We start from the raw sequence: 18,545 nt of genomic DNA, 5'->3' as shown, positions 1-18,545 counted from the left end.
GACTATAACTGTTCTTAATCAGACTATCTGGGGGCTTTCCAGGCCCCATCTGGCTGACCCTCACCCCCAGCACCACGAAACCTGACAGAGCAGTGACTTACCTGCGCACACACGATGATGAGGTCAGGGTTGGTCCGCAGCCAGTCCAGGAAAACTTTCACTGCGGGAAGCAGCCCTTCAGCCATCAGGACTTGCAGCTTCTCCTGGACACTGCGCTCATTCCGGCAAGAGCGCCCACTGGACTCGCTCCCTTCCGACTCTGAGCCTTCCTCAGAGGCTGGAGTGTTTGAGAGAGAACTGGGATGAGTAGGTATACAGAACAGGTTTCAGCTCTGTGTGTGTGTGGGGGGGGGGCACACACCAAAATGGTCTGAAGAATTCTGATATGAAAAGTGGAGAATTCATTTTTAGACCCCTGCCTGAATTTTCAAAGCCCACTAACTGGATGCTTTAAAGCCAAGAGCCTTGGGCCTCCCTGGTAGCACAGGGGTTAAAGAGCGCTATCAAGCTATCGCCAGCCACTGCAGCACGAGTTTCATTCCCCAGCCTGCCAGGGAGGTGACCCACACGGCACAGCAGACCTCTCCTGCCTCGCCTGCTGCTCCCCTCAGCAGTGTATTTCAGTCAGTCTGCCTGTTCTGTTCCCCACTCTGTCTCTGGTGAATCCTCTCACCCTCCCCCCACCTCTGGCCTGTACCCCAGCTCTTGTATGCATAAATAAATCAATCTTAAAAAAAAAAAAAAAGCCAAGAGCCTGATGTCATTTAAAAATTTGATTTTTCCAGACTCAAGTTGTGAGGCTGTTTATAGCAAATCAACTCAGCCAATGTTCATGAACAGCCTAGTTGTACCAGCAGCCAGAAGGGAGCTAGCAGTAAGAGAGGGAAGACAGGGACGCACATAAAGGAAGTGCTTCCAACTCCCAGCTCTTCAGCACTGCAGGTTAGTGCTGGTCACTGTATCTTTGTGCATCAACTTCCTCATCTCTTTTATTCATCCAATATTTCCCAAGTTCCACCCATGTACCAGGCACTGTGTTAGGGACTGAAAGCACTGCGATAGACAAAATACAGGCTGTCCTGACAAGCTGTCCTGGCCACAAGAGGCTCACAGTCTAGTTGGAGAAACAGACAAGTCAACAAACAACTTCACTTGAAGGAAAGGGTTGGAGGCTATGGTGATACAAGTTACAGGAGCCCTCAGGATGGAAATCTAATCTAGTATTGAAGTCCCACACCAAGTAACTTAGAAGCTAACATCTAGGGAAGAAGAATGAACCAGTGTGGGGCCTCCTTGGTGGCACAGGGATTAAAGACAGTGCTAACAGGTTATTGCCAGCCACTGCAGCATAAGTTCGATCCCTGGCCAGCCACGGAGCTACCCACATGGCGCAGCAGACCTCTCCTGCCTCTCCCGCTGCTCCCCTCAGCTGCGTATTTCAGTAGATACATCTGTTCTGCTCCTCACTCTCTGGCAAATCCTCTCACCCCCTGCACCTCTGCTTTACATCCCAGTTCTTGTATGCATAAATAAATTAAAAAAAAAAAAAAAATAGGGCCTCCCCCGTGGCACAGTGGTTGAGCGCTGGGTTGCGAAGCTGTCAGCAGCCTCTGCAGCGCCAGTTCGATCCCTGGCTGCTCCCCAGCCACCAGAGGAGAGTCCCGCATGGCACGCAGACCTCTCCTGCCGCCCGCTGCTCCCCTCAGCAGTGTACTTCAGTCCTTCTGCCTGCTCTGCTTCCCGCTCTGGCTCTGGTGAATTCTCTCACCCTCCCGCGCTTCTGACTATACCCAGTGCTTGTATATAAATAAATAAATAAATAAATAAATAAATAAATAAATAAATCTTAAAAAAACAAACAAACAAAAAACCAAGCCAGTGACAGCCTGAGGGCAGAGAGCATGGTCCAGAACTAAAGAGCAGCAAGGACAGAAGCATAGAGGTTAAAGGAAAACACTGAGACTAAGCTAACTCTTCCACCACAAGACTGCTCTGAGAGTTCAACATGCCAATACCCGTGGAGCCCAGTTTAATGCTTGCTAGAGGTGGCGCAACAAATGTTGGCTGCCCATGAAGCTCCCTTTGCAAACAACCCCCTCAGGTGACAAATCTCACTCTAATCTACCTGCCTCTATGGGTGCTATTTTTTCTAGCTTCTGGGACCCCTAGCAGGACCTGGGAGAGCACCAGGAGAGGAAGCTGCAGCCACTGCTGTTTGCAAGGAGGAAAGCCCTGAACACACAGGGCAAGGTGGTGAGGGTGAAGAGTAAGACCACAAAATGGGTTGAGTTGGCATTGAGCGAATGAGGAGAGGGCAGTCTCAGGAAAAAACTCCAGGCCAGCATAGGCAGAAGCAAAAGTAAGGCAGCGAGGGTGGAGTAGGTGCTTGCAGAGAGAGGAAAGTGGCAGCTCTCAGGTGAGTGGCCACAGCATGGAGGGTGTGAGCCAGGCCAGGATGAGGAAGAGGCCCAGATACCTGGCTCTGAGGGTTTGTCCACATCCCCATTGACACAGGGCCTTTGGCCATCCAAGGTGTGCGGGTCGGTGCTGGGCTGGAGGAGCAAGTTGCTGAAGGTGGGGGCCAGTCGAAAACAGCGTTTGGTTTGAAACATCTGGGTGGACATGGCTTGCAGATTGCTGGCAAGGCTGGCCTCATTGGGGGCCAGTGGGCCATTGAGGGCCTCAGGAGCCTCTGATTTGACCCGAGAAGGTTCCAGGGCTGGGGACCGTGTCCCCTCTTCATCTTCCATATCTTCTAGGTCTGAACGGGACTCTTGGCTGTTCATTTCCGAGTCTGTCTCGGCATCAAAGGCCGTCCCCCCACCTTCAAGACTCTTGTCGGAAGCACTGTCCGAGCCCTCGCTGGCCCGGGCTGAGTCATGGCTCGAGTCCGATTCGAAGCCTTCACTCAGGTCACTGTCATCACCAGCTTTGGGTGGGTGACGGCGGCGGCGGAGGCAAGAGAGGCGGGAGAACTTCCGGCTCTTTCTGACCTCACCTGTTTGAGGGGCTGTGGGAGGAGGCTCAGGATCGGGCTCCTCCTTCTCTAAGGGTTCCTTGGACTCCGGTTCATCTGTGGAAAGAGGACAGGTCAGGAGGGGCCTAGAGACAAACTGGGGCAACTGGAACTGGAAGGCGGTACACTTCAACATCACCTCCTCTGCCACACTTGTGCTATCCCCACCCCCTCACCTTTCCACAGTCACAATCCCCCCAGTCTTGCACCTGTGCCATCGCTCTGGAACGCCGGAACAGGGTTCTCACCCTCTTCTAGCTCTGACTGCAGCCGTATGTTGACATGGTTGACAAGATGGGAGAAGAGGGCCAGGGTGAAGGCAATGGCTGCACTGTACTGCTTGGAGCCTAAAGTCAGAAAAGGCTGACATTAGTAGTCCAGGACCCTGACCATCAATTTCAACCCTATCCCACCTATTCTCAACCTTACCAAGGATCCAGATACCTCTCAAAGCTTCTCCTAAGGTAAAAAAAGCATTTCTCAGGTCTCTGCACTATTACCTGAAATATGTCAGCCTACCCATGCTCCCTCAGGTAAGCATATCCTCTTGTCCTGTCTCACCTTCCTTGATTAATGCACCTACACACGCAGTCCTGCCACTCCTTGCTCCACGTACATATCTGCTAGAAAAGTCCCAGTACTGCCTATTTGTCCCTAACAGCAAGGTCTGAATTTTGTCTGGATCATGAGCTATGTACCCCCTTAGCAGTATAGTTCAGTAGTTTTGCCTATTCTGCTCCCCACTCTGTCTCTGGTGAATCCTTTCACGCCCAGCAACTCTGGCCTTCACCTTAATTCTTGTATGCATAAATGAAAATAAATCTTAAAAATTAAAAAAAAAGGGCAGTGAGTATCCCAGAAGCCAGACTGTGAGAAAAGAGGGATAGAGGGAGCATTACCTGCTCTCTTCAAACTATGCACACCCATAAGGCAGATGATGATCATCTGAAAGATGAGAAGGTCTGGGAGGAAAGCATATCCACTCTCATACTCCTCCTCATCCTCACTGGCCAGGCTGAGGTTGGGTGAGGAGGGCAGGTAGAAAAGACAGAGGTTGAAATCCTCCAGGACTGACTGGCAAAGTGATGTCAGCTCTGAGTCCACGGAGCTATGGGAGGGGAACAACAGGTTAGTGATGGGAGCTGGGGCAGGTGAACAGTTGGGACACCTGCAGGGGGGACTCCAGAGGAGCAGCGGGGACTCAGTGCTAGACTGATCTCCAAAGCAGACAAAACAGCATGGAAGTGCAGATACTTCATGTGGAAGGGACATGGGTGGAATTCCCATTCAGCTACTCCTTCAATTTCTATTAAGTGCCTACTTTGTGCCAGAGTGAGCTGCTCAGAAAGATAGGCACAGAACCCTTGGGCAGTCAGGGAAGCCAAGAAAGGACTAACTAGCTACAGAATTTCCAACTGACAGGCAGAGTTCAACAGCTAGTCCCTACCATTCAAATCCCCTCTGTAAAAGAGCCATCCTGGATGCGGTTCTTACACTCTTTTACTCACCTGCTTTTTGGCTGCAGGAGGCTTTGCAGGTACATAAAGTTCACCAGCAACCTCTTAATGTCTTTACATCTGAAATGAGAGGAGCCTGAGGTAAATGGTGAATGGTTCCAGAGTCCCTGGGGTCCAAATGCACCAACTATAGAAAAACCACTCCTCCCCACAAGTCCCACCCACCGTTTCTTGCTAGGAGAGAGTTTCCGAGCCTCACACTTCTTCAGCTGGTGGTACATTTTGGCTGCTTTGTCATACAGCCGCTTGAGGTTTCCATAAGCCCCTTCAAAGGAAACTTCTGACTGGATGCTAGAAGAGATACACAGGTGAACTACTGAGTTTTGGTGGGAAGAGGTGGAAAGGGGAAAATGTCATTCTGCCAGGGCTTTAAGGAACAATGTTTCTAGTAAATACAGACTGTCCCCCACTTTCCATGTACACACTCAGGGTAAAAAAAAGCAGCATGAGAAGGACAGATACTTCAAGCTATCTTTCCTAATAAAATATACAATTTCCTGGGCCTCCCCTAGTGCAGGCAGTTGAGCGCAGCTCTGTGAGGCTGTCCTCAGCCTCTGCAGCGTGGGTTTGATCCCGGCAGCCAGTGAGAATCCCACATGGCATGGCAGACCTCTCCTCAATCTCCCGCTGCTCCCCTCAGCAGCGTATTTCACTCAGTCTGCCTGTTCTGTTCCCCACTCTGTCTCTGGTGAAGTCTCTCACCCTCCCACGCGTCTGATCTGTATCCTGGTTCTTGTATGTATGAATAAATAAATCTTTAAAAATAAATAAATAAATAAAACTTTTTGAAAATATATACAATTTCCAGATTAAGCAGGATAAAGACAATGTCTTCATCTAGAAATGAGACAATTAATCTTACTCTATTGCAGTTATCATCTCTGAAATATGTTTTCCTCCAACTTTTCCTTAAAGCACAGAGCACTTTATAGGCAGCATTTAAGAACTATTTACTATGTGTGAGAATATTTTCACTTTATTTCAGATAATCCTCAGAATAATCCTCATTAAATGCAGATCGGCACTGAGCACCTCATTTTGTCAGGTGCTGTACCTTAACACTGCCCACATTTACCAACGAGCAAGCGGAGCCTGAGAGAACAAGTATGTTGGCTGCCAAGTTCACATGGCAAGTACCTGGCACCACTGTCTCCTGCACAGTCTAAGACCTCAATACTACACTATACTGTTCTGGGTCCTGCTTTTTGGAAACAAGCAGATCAGCTGAATACCAACAAGGAACAGGAAAAACCTATGTCTGGGTGAATTAAAGATAGTCACAGGATCTTTGATGATACTCTATCCACTGAGAAGTAGGTTCTATATCTCCGCCTCATAAATCCTGGTGGATGGACAATAATACAACTGCTTTGACTAATATTGTAGAAGAGACTCTTGACAATTCCTTGACCCAGGCCTCAAGGAACCACTAGATTCTAAGTCTCTTGGGTCATTATGCACTGGTGAAGCCTTTAGCCACCAAGTAAGAAGTCCATCCACCCGAAGGAAGAGACCACATGGAGAGTCCCTGAGACTACACAGAAAGGGAAAGAGGCCCAGGTGAACCAACCCTCCAGACATGTCAGACCTCCAGATGCGCTGAGTACCAATGACGGACCACAGACTAAATCTTACCCAAATGCTACACACCAAGAGACAGCCTTGTTTTTATATAACAGGATAGGTCCTTAGTGGGCATCTCCCAAACGTGGATGTGCTAGGCTCTCTTTGGAAGTGACTCACCCTAAATCATGTTCATGAATGTGATAAGAGAAGCAGGACGTAAAGGGGGGGCATGCTCTGAAAGCCATCTGAGGAATGGAAAAGATGCAATGGAAACTTGACAATCACACTTAAAAATGAATACAGTGGGCCCCTTTGGTGGTGCAAGGGGAAAGACGCAACCCATGAAGCTATCTGCAGCCACTGCCAGCATGGGTTTTATCCCCAGCCAGCAAGGGAGCAACCCACATAGCGCAGCAGACCTCTCCTGCCTCGCCCGATGCTCCCCTCAGCAGTGTATGTCAGTCAATCTGCCTGTTCCGTTCCCCACTCTGTCTCTGGTGAATCCTTTCAACCCTCCCCCCCCCACACACACACCTCTGGCCTGTACCAGTTCTTGTATGCATAAATAAATAAATCTTTATTTTATTTTTAAGGATTTATTTTTATTTATACAATAGCTGGGGCACAGGCCAGAGGTGTGGGAGGGTGAGAGGATTCAATAGAGACAGAGTGGGGAGCAGAACAGGCAGACATACTGAAAGCACTGCTGAGGGGAGCAGTGGGCACAACAGAAGTCTGCCGCGCCATGTGGGAATCTCCCTGGCGGGCCGGGAATTGAACCCACGCTGTGGAGGCTGTGGACAGTTTCACAGTGCTGTGCTCAACTTGCTGCGCCACCAGGGAGGCCCAATAAATAAATCTTTAAAAGAATAAAAATAAAAATGAATACAGTAGTACAGGATACCAGTCTGTACTGATCTAGAAGACGAGCAAACACTATGCTGATACAAGGAATAATAGATTTAACTAGGTGAACCAAGGATTATGGCACATGGATTTATAAGGCAGAGAGAAATACTTAACTTCACACTTAAGTATTTGGCCACTTAAAAACTATGAAGACTGAGTGCTCAGTGGCGCAGTGGTTGAGCACTGGGCTGTGAAGCTGCCCCGCAGCCTCTGCAGCGCCAGTTCGATCCCCGGCCGCCAGGCAAGGGTCCCACATGGCGCGCAGACCTCTCCTGCTGCACCCACTACTCCCCTCAGTAGTGTATTTCGTCTGCCTGCGAGTTCTGTTCCCTGGTCTGGCTCTGGTGAATTCTCTCACCCCCCACCCCACGCATCTGACTGTACCCAGTGCTTGTATAAATAAATAAATTTAAAAAAAAAAAAAAAAAAAAACAACTATGAAGACCACCTTATTACCTTTGCTTTGAACCCCAGTTCACTATATAACCTCTCTCGCTTTTATTTCCCCCGGGAGAGCATGAACAAAGCCCCCCACTCCCCCCCACCACCACAAATTATACAGTCAAGACTCCCATGTTTGGGGCCTCCCCGGTGGCGCAGTGGTTGAGCACTGGGCTGTGAAGCTGCCCGCAGCCTCTGCAGCGCCAGTTTGATCTCCGGCCAACAGTGAGGGTCCCACATGGCACGCAGACCTCTCCTGCCACACCCGCTGCTCCCCTCAGCAGTGTATTTCGTCAGTCTGTCTGTTCTGCTCCCTGCTCTGGTGAATTCTCTCACCCTCCCACGCTTCTGACTGTACCCAGTCTTGTACAAATAAATAAATCTTAAAAAAAAAAAAAAAAAAAGACTCCCATGTTTGGGGAAATCACAAGGGTTAGCACTTACGTGCAATGGATAAGCCTCGCTCTCAGAAACCCACCTTCGTGATCATGGTATCTCCCCCGCCAGGTAAGTGTATATATATATGTATATGTAATCTCTTCTAAGAATGATGTGGCTCCTGAGATTTCAGGCCTGATTAGGCGACAACAGTGGGTTTCCCAGTTTTCCTGGCAGTTCACCCTCCCCATTATAATTTAATCGGTCTTTCTGGTTCACCAATCAGTTTCATATGCTTTTGGTTATGATGACCAAGTCAGTGACCCAAGCCTAATCAATTTTGGGTGCCCTGAAAAAATTGTCTTTTATTGAGTTCTGAGTGTCAAATCTAGGGTGGCAGTGACTCACCATGCTAAGCTTGTCCCAGGCATGCTACCATGTCTGTTAACACTGACGTTCTATAACTCTGAGGCCCTTATCAGAGGATACTTTGGTAACATCTTATCAACATCAAATTTCCTCCTCCTTCAGGAAGACAGCAATCCTGTGTTCTACATAGTAAACGGAATCCCTTAATCTTTTCATTCCTCTAGCTATCTAAGTCTGGAGCTAGGCAAGGGAGGAAAAGAAGAGAGCAAACAAAACGGGAATGGGGGACTCCCTGGTGGTGCAGGGGTTAAGACGCAGCCTATGAAGCGATCCGCAACCACTGTACTCGAGTTCGATCCCTGGCCAGGGAGCTACCCACATGGCGCAGCAGACCTCTCCTGTCTCGTCTGCTGCTCCCCTCAGCAGTGTATTTCAATCTGCCTGTTCTGTTACCTACTCTATCTCAGGTGAATCCTCTCACCGCCCCCTGCCCCAACTCTTGCCTATAGTCCGGCTCTTATATGCATAAATGAATAAATCTAAAAAAAAAAAAAGACAGGAATGGTATGGATATGAAAATAAGGCTGGAAAAAGAACAAATACTTACCAGCGCAGGTAGCAATACATGGCTTCCACATTATAGTACTTGCTGCCCGCAAGGGTGCCCAACTGGTTAAAGGGCATTCCTGGAAAGGAGAAGTCAGGCAGTCAGTGGCCACAATCCTCACCCAAAGCTGCTGAGAACTCATGGGGAGAAGAGTTGGGTCTGCAGGTGACAGTATCTTGGGATTAGCAGCCTAATCTTGTTCCTGTAGAGGGCTTATTGACCTTTTCTCACTTCCTACCAGTTTCTTCCCACCTGGCCTGCTAAGGATTTCCACACTGATGGCACACCAGCTGTGATCTTTCAAGGCTGACAGTACTCCATGGAGCCCTCTCCTCTACTGCAGCTCAGTTCCTCTGAGTTCTCCTTTCTACTACAGCTGAGTTCTCCTTTCTACATGCTGCTCCCTGTCTGTCCCTGTGGTGCAGCCTTAGTCCTTTTCTTACTGTGCCTCCTGCAGGGGGCAGTGGAAGCAGTTTCTTCTTTCTACAGAGACCCCAGGGAAGTTATCTTCTCTTTTTTTTCTCTTTTGCCTTCTGTTGAAGATTTTCCCATATCTCTTCCCTTCCCACCATTTTCTGACTATGTGTCACAAGGGTAGAATGCAGAATGGAGATAAAGTATGAGAGATGAGTGTATTAAGGACCTGGGAGAAATGAGTATTATCTACCTGTCACCTAACAACATCCTCTTCCCCTTGGAAAATACTGCCGGGTTGGGAGGCCCAAACAAGTCCACTTACCAATCTGGGGAGCTACTGACAGGGCTTGATAGTAAAATCTTTCAGCTAGCAGCTCAGTGTCTACACCAGCTAATTCATTCTGATATCGCGCTGCAGAAGAGAGGAGAAAGAGAAACACATAATTCCAGGTTTCAGAGATAACTCCCCTTGTCTGGGAGTCCACTCTGTGGAGCTGTAATATGAGCCTAGGAGGAAGATACCTGAGCCAGGAGGCAGGCTGCTTGGGTCTCTGGCACAGTTTTATATCTGCATTATTATGGGCAAATTGTTCAACTCTCTTCCTTGCTGGTAGGTTTGAAATGTAAAGAATATTTAGTGTTTATAAAAGAAACAAGTTTTTCTTGATTATCTCTTCCCAATGAGGGGGAGCTGCAGCCTATGTAATTGCTTGGAAAGATCTTTAACATTGAGTTCTGGATTGCAACCACTCTATTCTAGAGAAGACATTACTAGTGACACTTGGTCAGTCAAATGTGAAACACTGGTTCTCTCCGTTCACAATGCCTATGAGGGGTTCAAGAATGGGCTAAGGGAAGGAGATGGGTCTCAGGTCAACAAATGATAATGTATCCAAGAGCCACAAACCAGCAGCCTAATGAGGAAACTTTGTCTAGTAAGACTTGAGCCCAGAGGTCATAAAGCAAGAAAAGAGTTTTTCATTTTGAGAACTATTTGTCAGGCACGTAAATCCTCCCTGAAGTCTAACTTCAATTCCTCTAGGAGTCTATGAAAAGAAAACTTCTACTAAAGAGAAAGACATCAAACAAAAAATTCCCTAACCCTGACTTTCTCAAAGCTCATTTTCCTTCCTCCTGTATTTGTGATCCTCTCTGTCTCACAGAAGAGCATAAAAAGGGATCACTCACTGTAAACAGACTAGGAGGAGAAAGTTATCAGAGGCCAAATTCCTCCTGTTTTACAATCATGTAAAGTGTGGTACCAACAACTGAAGCAGCCTGAGCCCAAAACAGAGAAAATGAAAGGTTCATATTCTTACACAAATCCCCCAGGTACACTAGACATCGGTGGCATGCCATCTGTGCCCAGTCCATCTCCTTCCCCGAGGCCGACACTGGCTTCTTGCATCCTGAGAGAGAGAGAGAAAGAGAGAGAGATAGGAAGAGAGAGTGTGTGTTGTGAGCCTGTCCTCTGCCCCATCTGTGGGGAAATGCCCTTCCTTGGTAGAGAAAGGAAATCAAGAATCCAGGGTTAGTCTTAGAATACTGTCTTACGAGGCAGAGAAGACACCAATTCAGAACATACAGGCTCACGGGGGCACATAGGTAGGCTTCACTCACTAGACTGAAAGGAAATGGAAGAGGAGGGCTGGGGTTCTCAGTCTAGAACTGCTTCTAGGGGGAGGTCATGTGAAAGGCCACCATAGGAAGATGTGAGGCTCAAGTGTCAGGACAGCCATGGATGACCTGGGTAGAAGCTCTGGGTGGAAGGTAAAAGCTTGGGTAAAGATGGGAAACTTGTCCAGAAAGAATGGACTGTGAATGAGGCCAAGATAAATACTCCTGGTTTCTGTCAAGTGGCCAAGGTCCATGGAGAAGGCAACTAGTGGAGAGTCTGCATGTGAAGTGGACACAGGGAGTTTGCCTTGCCTGAGGACTGGCGGTGGCCAGAGCCCAATGATACCTAGGCTTTCATCTCTCCCTTTGCACAAGCTGCCTTAAACTTCATTTGAATCTGAGCTCTTTGGGAGACAGTTTTCCCATGTGCCAGGTATTGGCCTAAGAATTTTACAACAGCAACTTAAATTCACAGCAACCCCACGAGGTAGTTATTTCTTATTATTCCCATTTTACAGTTGAAGAAATCAAAGTCACACAATGAGTAATCTTGTGACAGAGCCAACATAGAAAAGGCAGCTGGCTCGAGACCATCCTCTTACCCACACTATCCTGCACTCATTTTTTGAGGTTAGCAGTTCCAATCTAAAAAGCCTTCCTAATGTTTTCTATAGAGACACTTAGTTAAATTAATAGAGAAAACATTAGAGAGGAGAAAAACTAGAATGGCCTGAGGAACTGACCCTTGGACATAAGAGTTCTTAATCTTTTTTTTTTTTTTTAAGATTTATTTATTTTTGCATACAAGAACTGGGGTATAGGCCAGAGGTGTGGGGGGTGAGAGGATTCACCAGAGATAGAATGGGGAGCAGAACAGGTGGATGTATTAAAATACATTGCTGAGGGGAGCAGCGGGCGAGACGGGAAAGGTCTGCTACACCATGTGGGTCACCTCTCTGGCCGGGGATTGAACTCATGCTGCAGTGGCTGCAGATTGCTTCACAGTGATGCATCTCTTGTGTCACCAGGGAGGCCACCTTAATCTTTCTTTAGGCTCCTGGACCCCTTTGGCCTATGAAGTCTATCTCAGATTGCTGGGTTTTTTTTAAGGATTTATTTTTATTTATTTATGCACACAAGAACTGGGTTATAGGCCAGAGGTGGAGGGGGTGGAGGTGAGAGGATTTACCAGAGACAGAGTGGGGGAGCAGGACACGTGGATTTACAGAAATACACTACTGAGGAGAGCAGTGGATGAGACAGGAGAGGTCTGCTGCACAATGTGGGTCACCTCCATGGCCAGAGATTGAACTTACATTGCAGTGGCTGGTGATAGCTTGATAGCATTGAGACGTTAGTCCCTGCGCCAACAGGGAGGCCCCAAATTGCTGTTTATTTTTTTTTAAAGATTTATTTATTTATGCATACAAGAATGGGGTACTCACCAGAGGTGCGGGGGGTGAGAGGATTCACCAGAGACAGAGTGGGGAGCAGAACAGACAGACTGACCGAAATACACTGCTGAGGGGACCAGCAGGCAAGTCAGGAGAGGTCTGCTGTGCCATGTGGGTTGTTCCCTGGCCGGGGTTTGAACTCGTGCTGCAGTGGCTGTGGTCAGCTTCATAGGTTGCTTCTTAACCCCTTGCGCCACCAGAGAGGCCAATTTACTGTTTTTTTAAACAATTAAAATATAACGGTGTGCCTCTGATACAAAAAGTCTATGATCTGATGAGGGCAGGGGCGGAGGGAGGTTGTGCAAGAGGTAGAAGAGTTCTAAGAAGAGTGAAGGAGCTCTGAAGGGTGACTGAACTGAAGAGAAACCACACCCAGAAAAAGGCAATAAACTCGAGTGGCTAGTAACTCAGGTAGCGGAAAAGGGATTGTCCAACATTTCTGCAAATTTCAATACTTTTATCAAACATTGGAAAATAATTTCTAAAGTTAAATGAAACAGTGCCAGTCAAATTCAATTGGAAGAAAAGAAATGCATAAATACCATCTTCCAGTGCCAGACTTACTCTAGAGATCATTCCATCCCTCCCTTTGATTCCACCTCAGTCTAATCCTAAGTCTTCCCTTCCTTAACATTTTTATCTTAACTCATACACTTATTTGGATAAACCCAAATTTCATAAACCATTTGTAGGTCTTACAAGAATTCTTTCTGCCTGGGTGGGCCACAAAGTACATGAACTCTGAGGGATAAGAAGGCCAGAGGTACAGGCATATGAACTTGCTCCTCAAGTCCACCTTTCAGATTTCACTGACCTATGAGGGGGTCGGTGACATGGGTCCAGTCGATGCAGCACTGCAGCTCAAGCTGGTAGTGGGACTGAATGTAGAGAAGGAGATGCTGGTAGAAGCCAATACCAGCAACCAAATGTGTCCTGTAGGCACATTCCAAGGTGCTCCGGCTGTGGATATGCTGGAGATTGAGGAAGGGAAAGAGTTGGTTCAGCAACAAGCTCAGAACCCCCCTGACACAATCCCTGTTTTTTTCATTTTTTTAAAGATTTATTTATTTATTTATGCATACAAGAGCTGGGGTACAGACCAGAGATTGTGGGGGGGAAGGAGGGAGGGATTCACCAGAGACAGAACAGGCAGACGGACTGAAATACACTGCTGAGGGAAGCAGCAGGCGAGACAGGAGAGGTCTGCCTCGCCATGTGGGTTGCTCCGTGGCCGGCCAGCCGGGGAGTCTGCAGAGGCTGCGGACTGCTTCATAATGTAGTGTTTAACTCCTTGCGCCACCAGGGAGTCCCCTGGTTTTTCATTTTAAAAAAGATTTATTTATGCATATAAGAGCTGGGGTACAGGTCAGAGATGAGGGGGGTGAGAAGATTCACCAGAGAAAGAGTGGGGAGCAGAACAGGTGGACTGACTGAAATACACTGCCGCGGGGGGGACAGTGAGCAAGACAGGAGAGGTCTGCTGCATCATGTGGGTCAGCTCCCTGGCTGGGGATGGAACTCGTGCTGCAATGGATGCCGATAGCTTCATAACCCCTTGCGCCACCAGGGAGGCCCCTTGGCCCCAATTCTTGTTAATCTCACTGAAGAAATAAACTTATCTTCTTAGTCCCGAAACTTTATCCACAGTCCTCTCACTCACAATTTAATCCCATACATTTAAACACCCTTACCTTAGATCGACTTCTTTGGTCTCCCCGCCAGGGATTAGGCTCCTGTCCTCTAATCCTAATTTTATCTGACTCTCTTTCTCCTTTCTACCATCTCTTTTTTCGCTCCCCTATCTCCAACCATGCTCTGGCCCACTTTCTTACCTCTCTCTTCCTTCCCTTAGCTCTTCCCCGCCTCTTTAAAAAAGATTTATTTATTTATTTATTTATACAAGAACCGGGGTACAGGCCAGATGCGTGGGAGGGTGAGAGGATTCACCAGAGACAGAGCGGGGAACAGAACAGGTAGACTGACGAAATACACTGCTGAGGGGAGCTGCGGGCGAGACAGGAGAGGTCTGCTGTACCATGTGGGACCCTCGCTGGCCAGCCAGGATGGAACCAGCGCTACAGAGGCTGTGGACAGCTTCACAGAGCGGTGCGCAACCACCTGCGCCACCAGGGGAGGCCCCCCTCCCCTTTTTTAAAGATTTATTTATTTATGCATAGAAATACTGGGGTATAGGCCAGAGATGCGGGGAGTGAGAGGATTCACTGAGACAGAGTGGGAAGGAGAACAGGCGGATCTATTGAAATACACTGCTGAGGGGAGCAGCGGGCGAGTCAGGAGAGGTCTGCTGCACCATGTGGGTCACCTCCTTGGCCAGGGATTGAACTCGTGCTGCAGTGGCTGTGGACAGCTTCTAGTGCTGAGACTTAACCCCTTGCGCCACCAGGGAGGTCCAGCTTCCCCTTTTTTTTTTTTAAGATTTATTTATTGATTGATTGATTGATTTATACATATATGCATACAAGCACTGGGTACAGTCAGAAGCGCGGGAGGGTGAGAGAATTCACCAGAGCCAGAGCGGAGAGCAGAACAGGCAGAAGGACCGAAGCACACTGCTGAGGGGAGCAGCGGGCGGCAGGAGAGGTCTGCGCGCCATGTGGGACCCTCCTCGGGTGGCCGGGGAGCAGCCGGGGATCGAACCGGCGCCGCAGAGGCCGCGGGCAGCTTCGCAACCCAGCGCTCAACCGCTGCGCCACCAGGGAAGCCCCCAGCTTCCCCTTTTAAGACAAATTTCTTCCCAAGTTCCCTTACCTTTTTGTTAGTCTTGATAAGCTGGATAACTTCATAGTATACCTTTCTCCACAGCAGCTCCTCAGCCTTCCTCCCATAGTCCACTGGGTGCAGGAACATAAGCTTGACGCAGAGTTCACGAAGCCTGGGAGGGTACAGAGAGCACAAGGGAGAATGCCCACTCCCTGAGGGGGGATACAAAAACTAAGAGAAAGGAGGCATTTGCCAAATCAACAAAATTCCGAGTTTCCCAAGAGATATCCTGGTTCAGTCAGTATGACCTACAACAGCAGTTGTGGAAGGGAGCAGATCCCCCCCACACCCCTGCCTCAGAGATAGTAAGAATCTCAATCAATCACTTTCTTTTTTAAAAGAGTGCCACTGATGGTGCACTTTCTTTTTTTGGAAAGATCTTATTTATTTTTGCATAAAAGAACTGGGGTGCAGGCCATAGGGGCAGGGGAGGGGGCTGTTGAGAGAATTCACCAGAGACAGACTAGGGAGCAGAACAAGTGGATCTACTGAAATACACTGCTGAGGGGAGCAGCTGGCAACAAGGAGAGATCTGCTGCACCATGTGGGCTAGCTCCCTGGTCAGGGACTGAACTCAGACCATTGCGGTGACAGCGCTGAGACTCAACCTCAAGGCCACCACGGACACCCTCAATAAGTCACTTTCTTCCCTGCATTCTACCTAATCTTTTTTTCTCCGCCTTATTTGCCCCTCTTCCTCTCCTTTCATTACTATGGCAAACTTTCTTAACTCAAATGCCATCCTTCTGGCATCAGTCTGTTAGATGGGTAAGAGTTGAGGGATCCCCACCTCCTCTCTTAGGAAGGTCAGAGACTTCATAACCCATTCCTGTACTGTGAGGTCAGGCAGTAAGTGAGCACATGTATCTGTATGTCTGGATTTTATAGAGGGGTAGAGAAACTGAGGATTGTGTTTTAGAAATGTCTCCAGCTTACTTGTTCCTCAGGCTAATGTTCTCTGGTTTGAATACTTCTTGATAAGCGGTTTTGTTGCAAAGTATGAGATCAAGTCGATGCACAGCCTCCACCACAGCCCTGCAGGGAAATATAAGCAAATAGTCTTGAGCCAAACATAAGGTCCTAAGATGCTAGGAAGAGGATCCTAAAGGAAAAGCTGAAGAATCAGGGATGGGGATACAAGAAGGCTGCAGGTTGGGCTCTGCACAAAACAAGATAAATACATTCTCCATCCTAACACAGCAACACCCCCACCCGCAGAACACCTAGTAGTGATGGAGACATTTTTGGTCGTCACAACTCAGGGGAGGGGGATGCAGCTGGCATTTAATAGTGCTGCTAGGCACCCCCCAAAACACAGGACAGTCTACAATAACTACCCTGTCCAAAACATCAACAGTGGCAAAGCAGAGAAATCCCGTGATCTGGGAAAGGAGATTTTTCCAATGGAAGGGCACAGACTGTGAAGTGAGGCAGAAAATCAAGGGTGTGAACTCTGGCTGTATCTTATTACCTGTAATTTTGGGCAAATTACCTAGCCTCTTTAAGCCTTCACATAAATAAAATGGAGATAATAATAATAATAGCAATCATCTCAGAGAACTACTGTGAGGATTACATGAAATAATTTATATTCAACATTGGCATGCAGAAGGCATTCACTAAAAAATGGTGGAATGAGCTACTATTATGCAAGAGCTTATTATCTCTGACATAAATAAGAAAGGCATTATAACTATAAAACTGTGCTTTAGGTTACTAGGTTATAGGAAAGTAGGGAGCAAGGGAGTTCCTAAGAGGCTAAATTGTAAGGTCTCCTGGATTCTGCTGAAGGAATTGTTTGTTTAATATAGAGGGTGTGCTCTGGAACCAAACTGCCTAGGTACAAATTTTGGTACTTTCTTCTGACCAGCTATGTGATCCAGGCAAAATGCCTAACTTCTTTGGAGCTCAGCTCTCCCACCTATAAAATGGGAATAACATTACCACCTACTTTGTTTTTTTTTTTTTTTTAATAGAGGCATGTTTATTTGTTTGTTTGTTTGTTTTTGTTTATACAAGCACTGGGTACAGTCAGAAGCGCGGGAGGGTGAGAGAATTCGCCAGAGCGGGGAGCAGAGCAGGCAGAAGGACCGAAGTACACTGCTGAGGGGAGCAGCGGGCGGCAGGAGAGGTCTGCGCACCATGTGGGACCCTCCTCCGATGGCCGGGGAGCAGCCGGGGATCGAACCGGCATCGCAGAGGCCGCGGGCAGCTTCGCAACCCAGCGCTCAACCGCTGCGCCACCGGGGAGGCCCATTACCACCTACTTTGTGAGGACTAAATTAGCTAATTCATACAGCACTGATAACAGTGCCTCATACATAAAAAGTACTCAGTAAATATTAATCTCCATCCTTCTTCTTATGAGGCTGAGGGAAGAGACTCTAGACACCAAGAAAAAAGATCAAGGAAACAACAATGAATGGCTAAGAAGTTCCAGAAGTAGATGTTACCTCTGGAAGGGCAAAACCTAGAGGATGACAGACTGCAGCAATGAGAGCAGGTGAATCTTACACCGCTGTGAACACAAAAGCAACCAAAAACAGGGAGTGACGAGTTCCTAACAATCCAAGATTGTTTCAGAATACCCAAACGTGTTTCTGAGCTAGGGAAAATGGCCACAACACCCTGTGAAATCTCAGGTGGTACACCATTAAAGGTTGCTCTGTGCAGGGCAAAGTGACTACCAGCACCCAGCCTAGTGGGTGAGATAATAATCAAGGCCTTGTCACAGACAATCCCAGCTCAGCATTTCTCCAAATATTTCTGTGCTGCCTTAGAGATTCTAGCTAGGCCTTTGAAGCCAGCCTGGCCCTCAATGCCAGGAACAGTATCAGGAAATAGGTCTTCAGAGATTTACTCTATGCTAGGACTTTTTTTTTTTTTTTAATTTATTTACTAATGCAAACAAGAACTGGGTTGTAGGCTAGAGTTGCAGGGTGAGAGGATTCACCAGAGACAGAGTGAGAAGCAGATCAGGCGGATTGATGGAAATACACTGGTGAGAGCTAGACAGGAGAGGTCTGCTGTGCCATGTGGGTCAGTTCCCTGGACAGGGTTCAATCTCAGGCCATGGACTGAACTCAGGCTGCAGTGACTGGTGATAGCTTGATATCACTGACACTTTAACCCCTGGGCCACCAGGAGGCCCTCCATGCTAGGACTTTTTAACTTCAGTGTCATGGACGGATCATGGATGAATCAGTGTGATGTGTGTGTGTGTGTGTTTATGGTCAGGTTCCAGAATTCTCTACTTAGAGTCTCAATCCAAAAAAATTTAACCACTACTCAAGGAGGTTCTAATTGCAAATTCTTAAATCTGGGAGGACTCAGCACTTCATTCTCCAATTCCTATCAGGTCATAAACTTTTCCACTTTCGAACAAAATGCTAAAAAACTAGTTTTGTGTCTCACTATTATAATCTCAGGGTTGGCACAGTATTAAAAAAAAGAAAAACGTCTAAAAAAAGTTA

The 18,545-nt window shown here is 47.7% G+C and overlaps 1 protein-coding gene across 3 annotated transcripts in view; it reads right to left on the bottom strand.

The window, feature by feature from the left end:
• The window catches only part of SMG5 (SMG5 nonsense mediated mRNA decay factor), a 31,160-nt gene that overhangs the window by 10,695 nt on the left and 1,920 nt on the right, over window positions 1-18,545 (bottom strand). For 2 of the 3 annotated variants that reach the window (XR_008550427.1, XM_037500971.2), the window contains exons 2-13: window positions 16,009-16,107; window positions 15,061-15,184; window positions 13,106-13,262; window positions 10,540-10,629; window positions 9,543-9,632; window positions 8,804-8,882; window positions 4,699-4,824; window positions 4,525-4,593; window positions 3,916-4,124; window positions 3,226-3,363; window positions 2,477-3,073; window positions 102-277 (exon numbers count right to left, since the gene is read on the bottom strand). Coding sequence is in view for 2 of the 3 variants with exons in the window: in XM_037500971.2 (XP_037356868.1) it covers window positions 102-277; window positions 2,477-3,073; window positions 3,226-3,363; window positions 3,916-4,124; window positions 4,525-4,593; window positions 4,699-4,824; window positions 8,804-8,882; window positions 9,543-9,632; window positions 10,540-10,629; window positions 13,106-13,262; window positions 15,061-15,184; window positions 16,009-16,107 (1,954 nt within the window). In the remaining variant the exon portion in view is untranslated. The remainder of the gene's footprint in view (window positions 1-101; window positions 278-2,476; window positions 3,074-3,225; window positions 3,364-3,915; window positions 4,125-4,524; window positions 4,594-4,698; window positions 4,825-8,803; window positions 8,883-9,542; window positions 9,633-10,539; window positions 10,630-13,105; window positions 13,263-15,060; window positions 15,185-16,008; window positions 16,108-18,545) is intronic. The other variant, XM_037500972.2, reaches the window with a different exon arrangement.

The sequence above is a fragment of the Talpa occidentalis genome, unplaced genomic scaffold (genome assembly GCF_014898055.3).
Source record: "Talpa occidentalis isolate TD23 unplaced genomic scaffold, MPIMG_talOcc4v2.1 talOcc4.9, whole genome shotgun sequence".
NCBI lineage: Eukaryota > Metazoa > Chordata > Mammalia > Eulipotyphla > Talpidae > Talpa > Talpa occidentalis.
The sequence above is the reverse complement of the archived record's forward strand: the minus strand, read 5'-3'. Positions and strand labels throughout refer to the sequence as shown.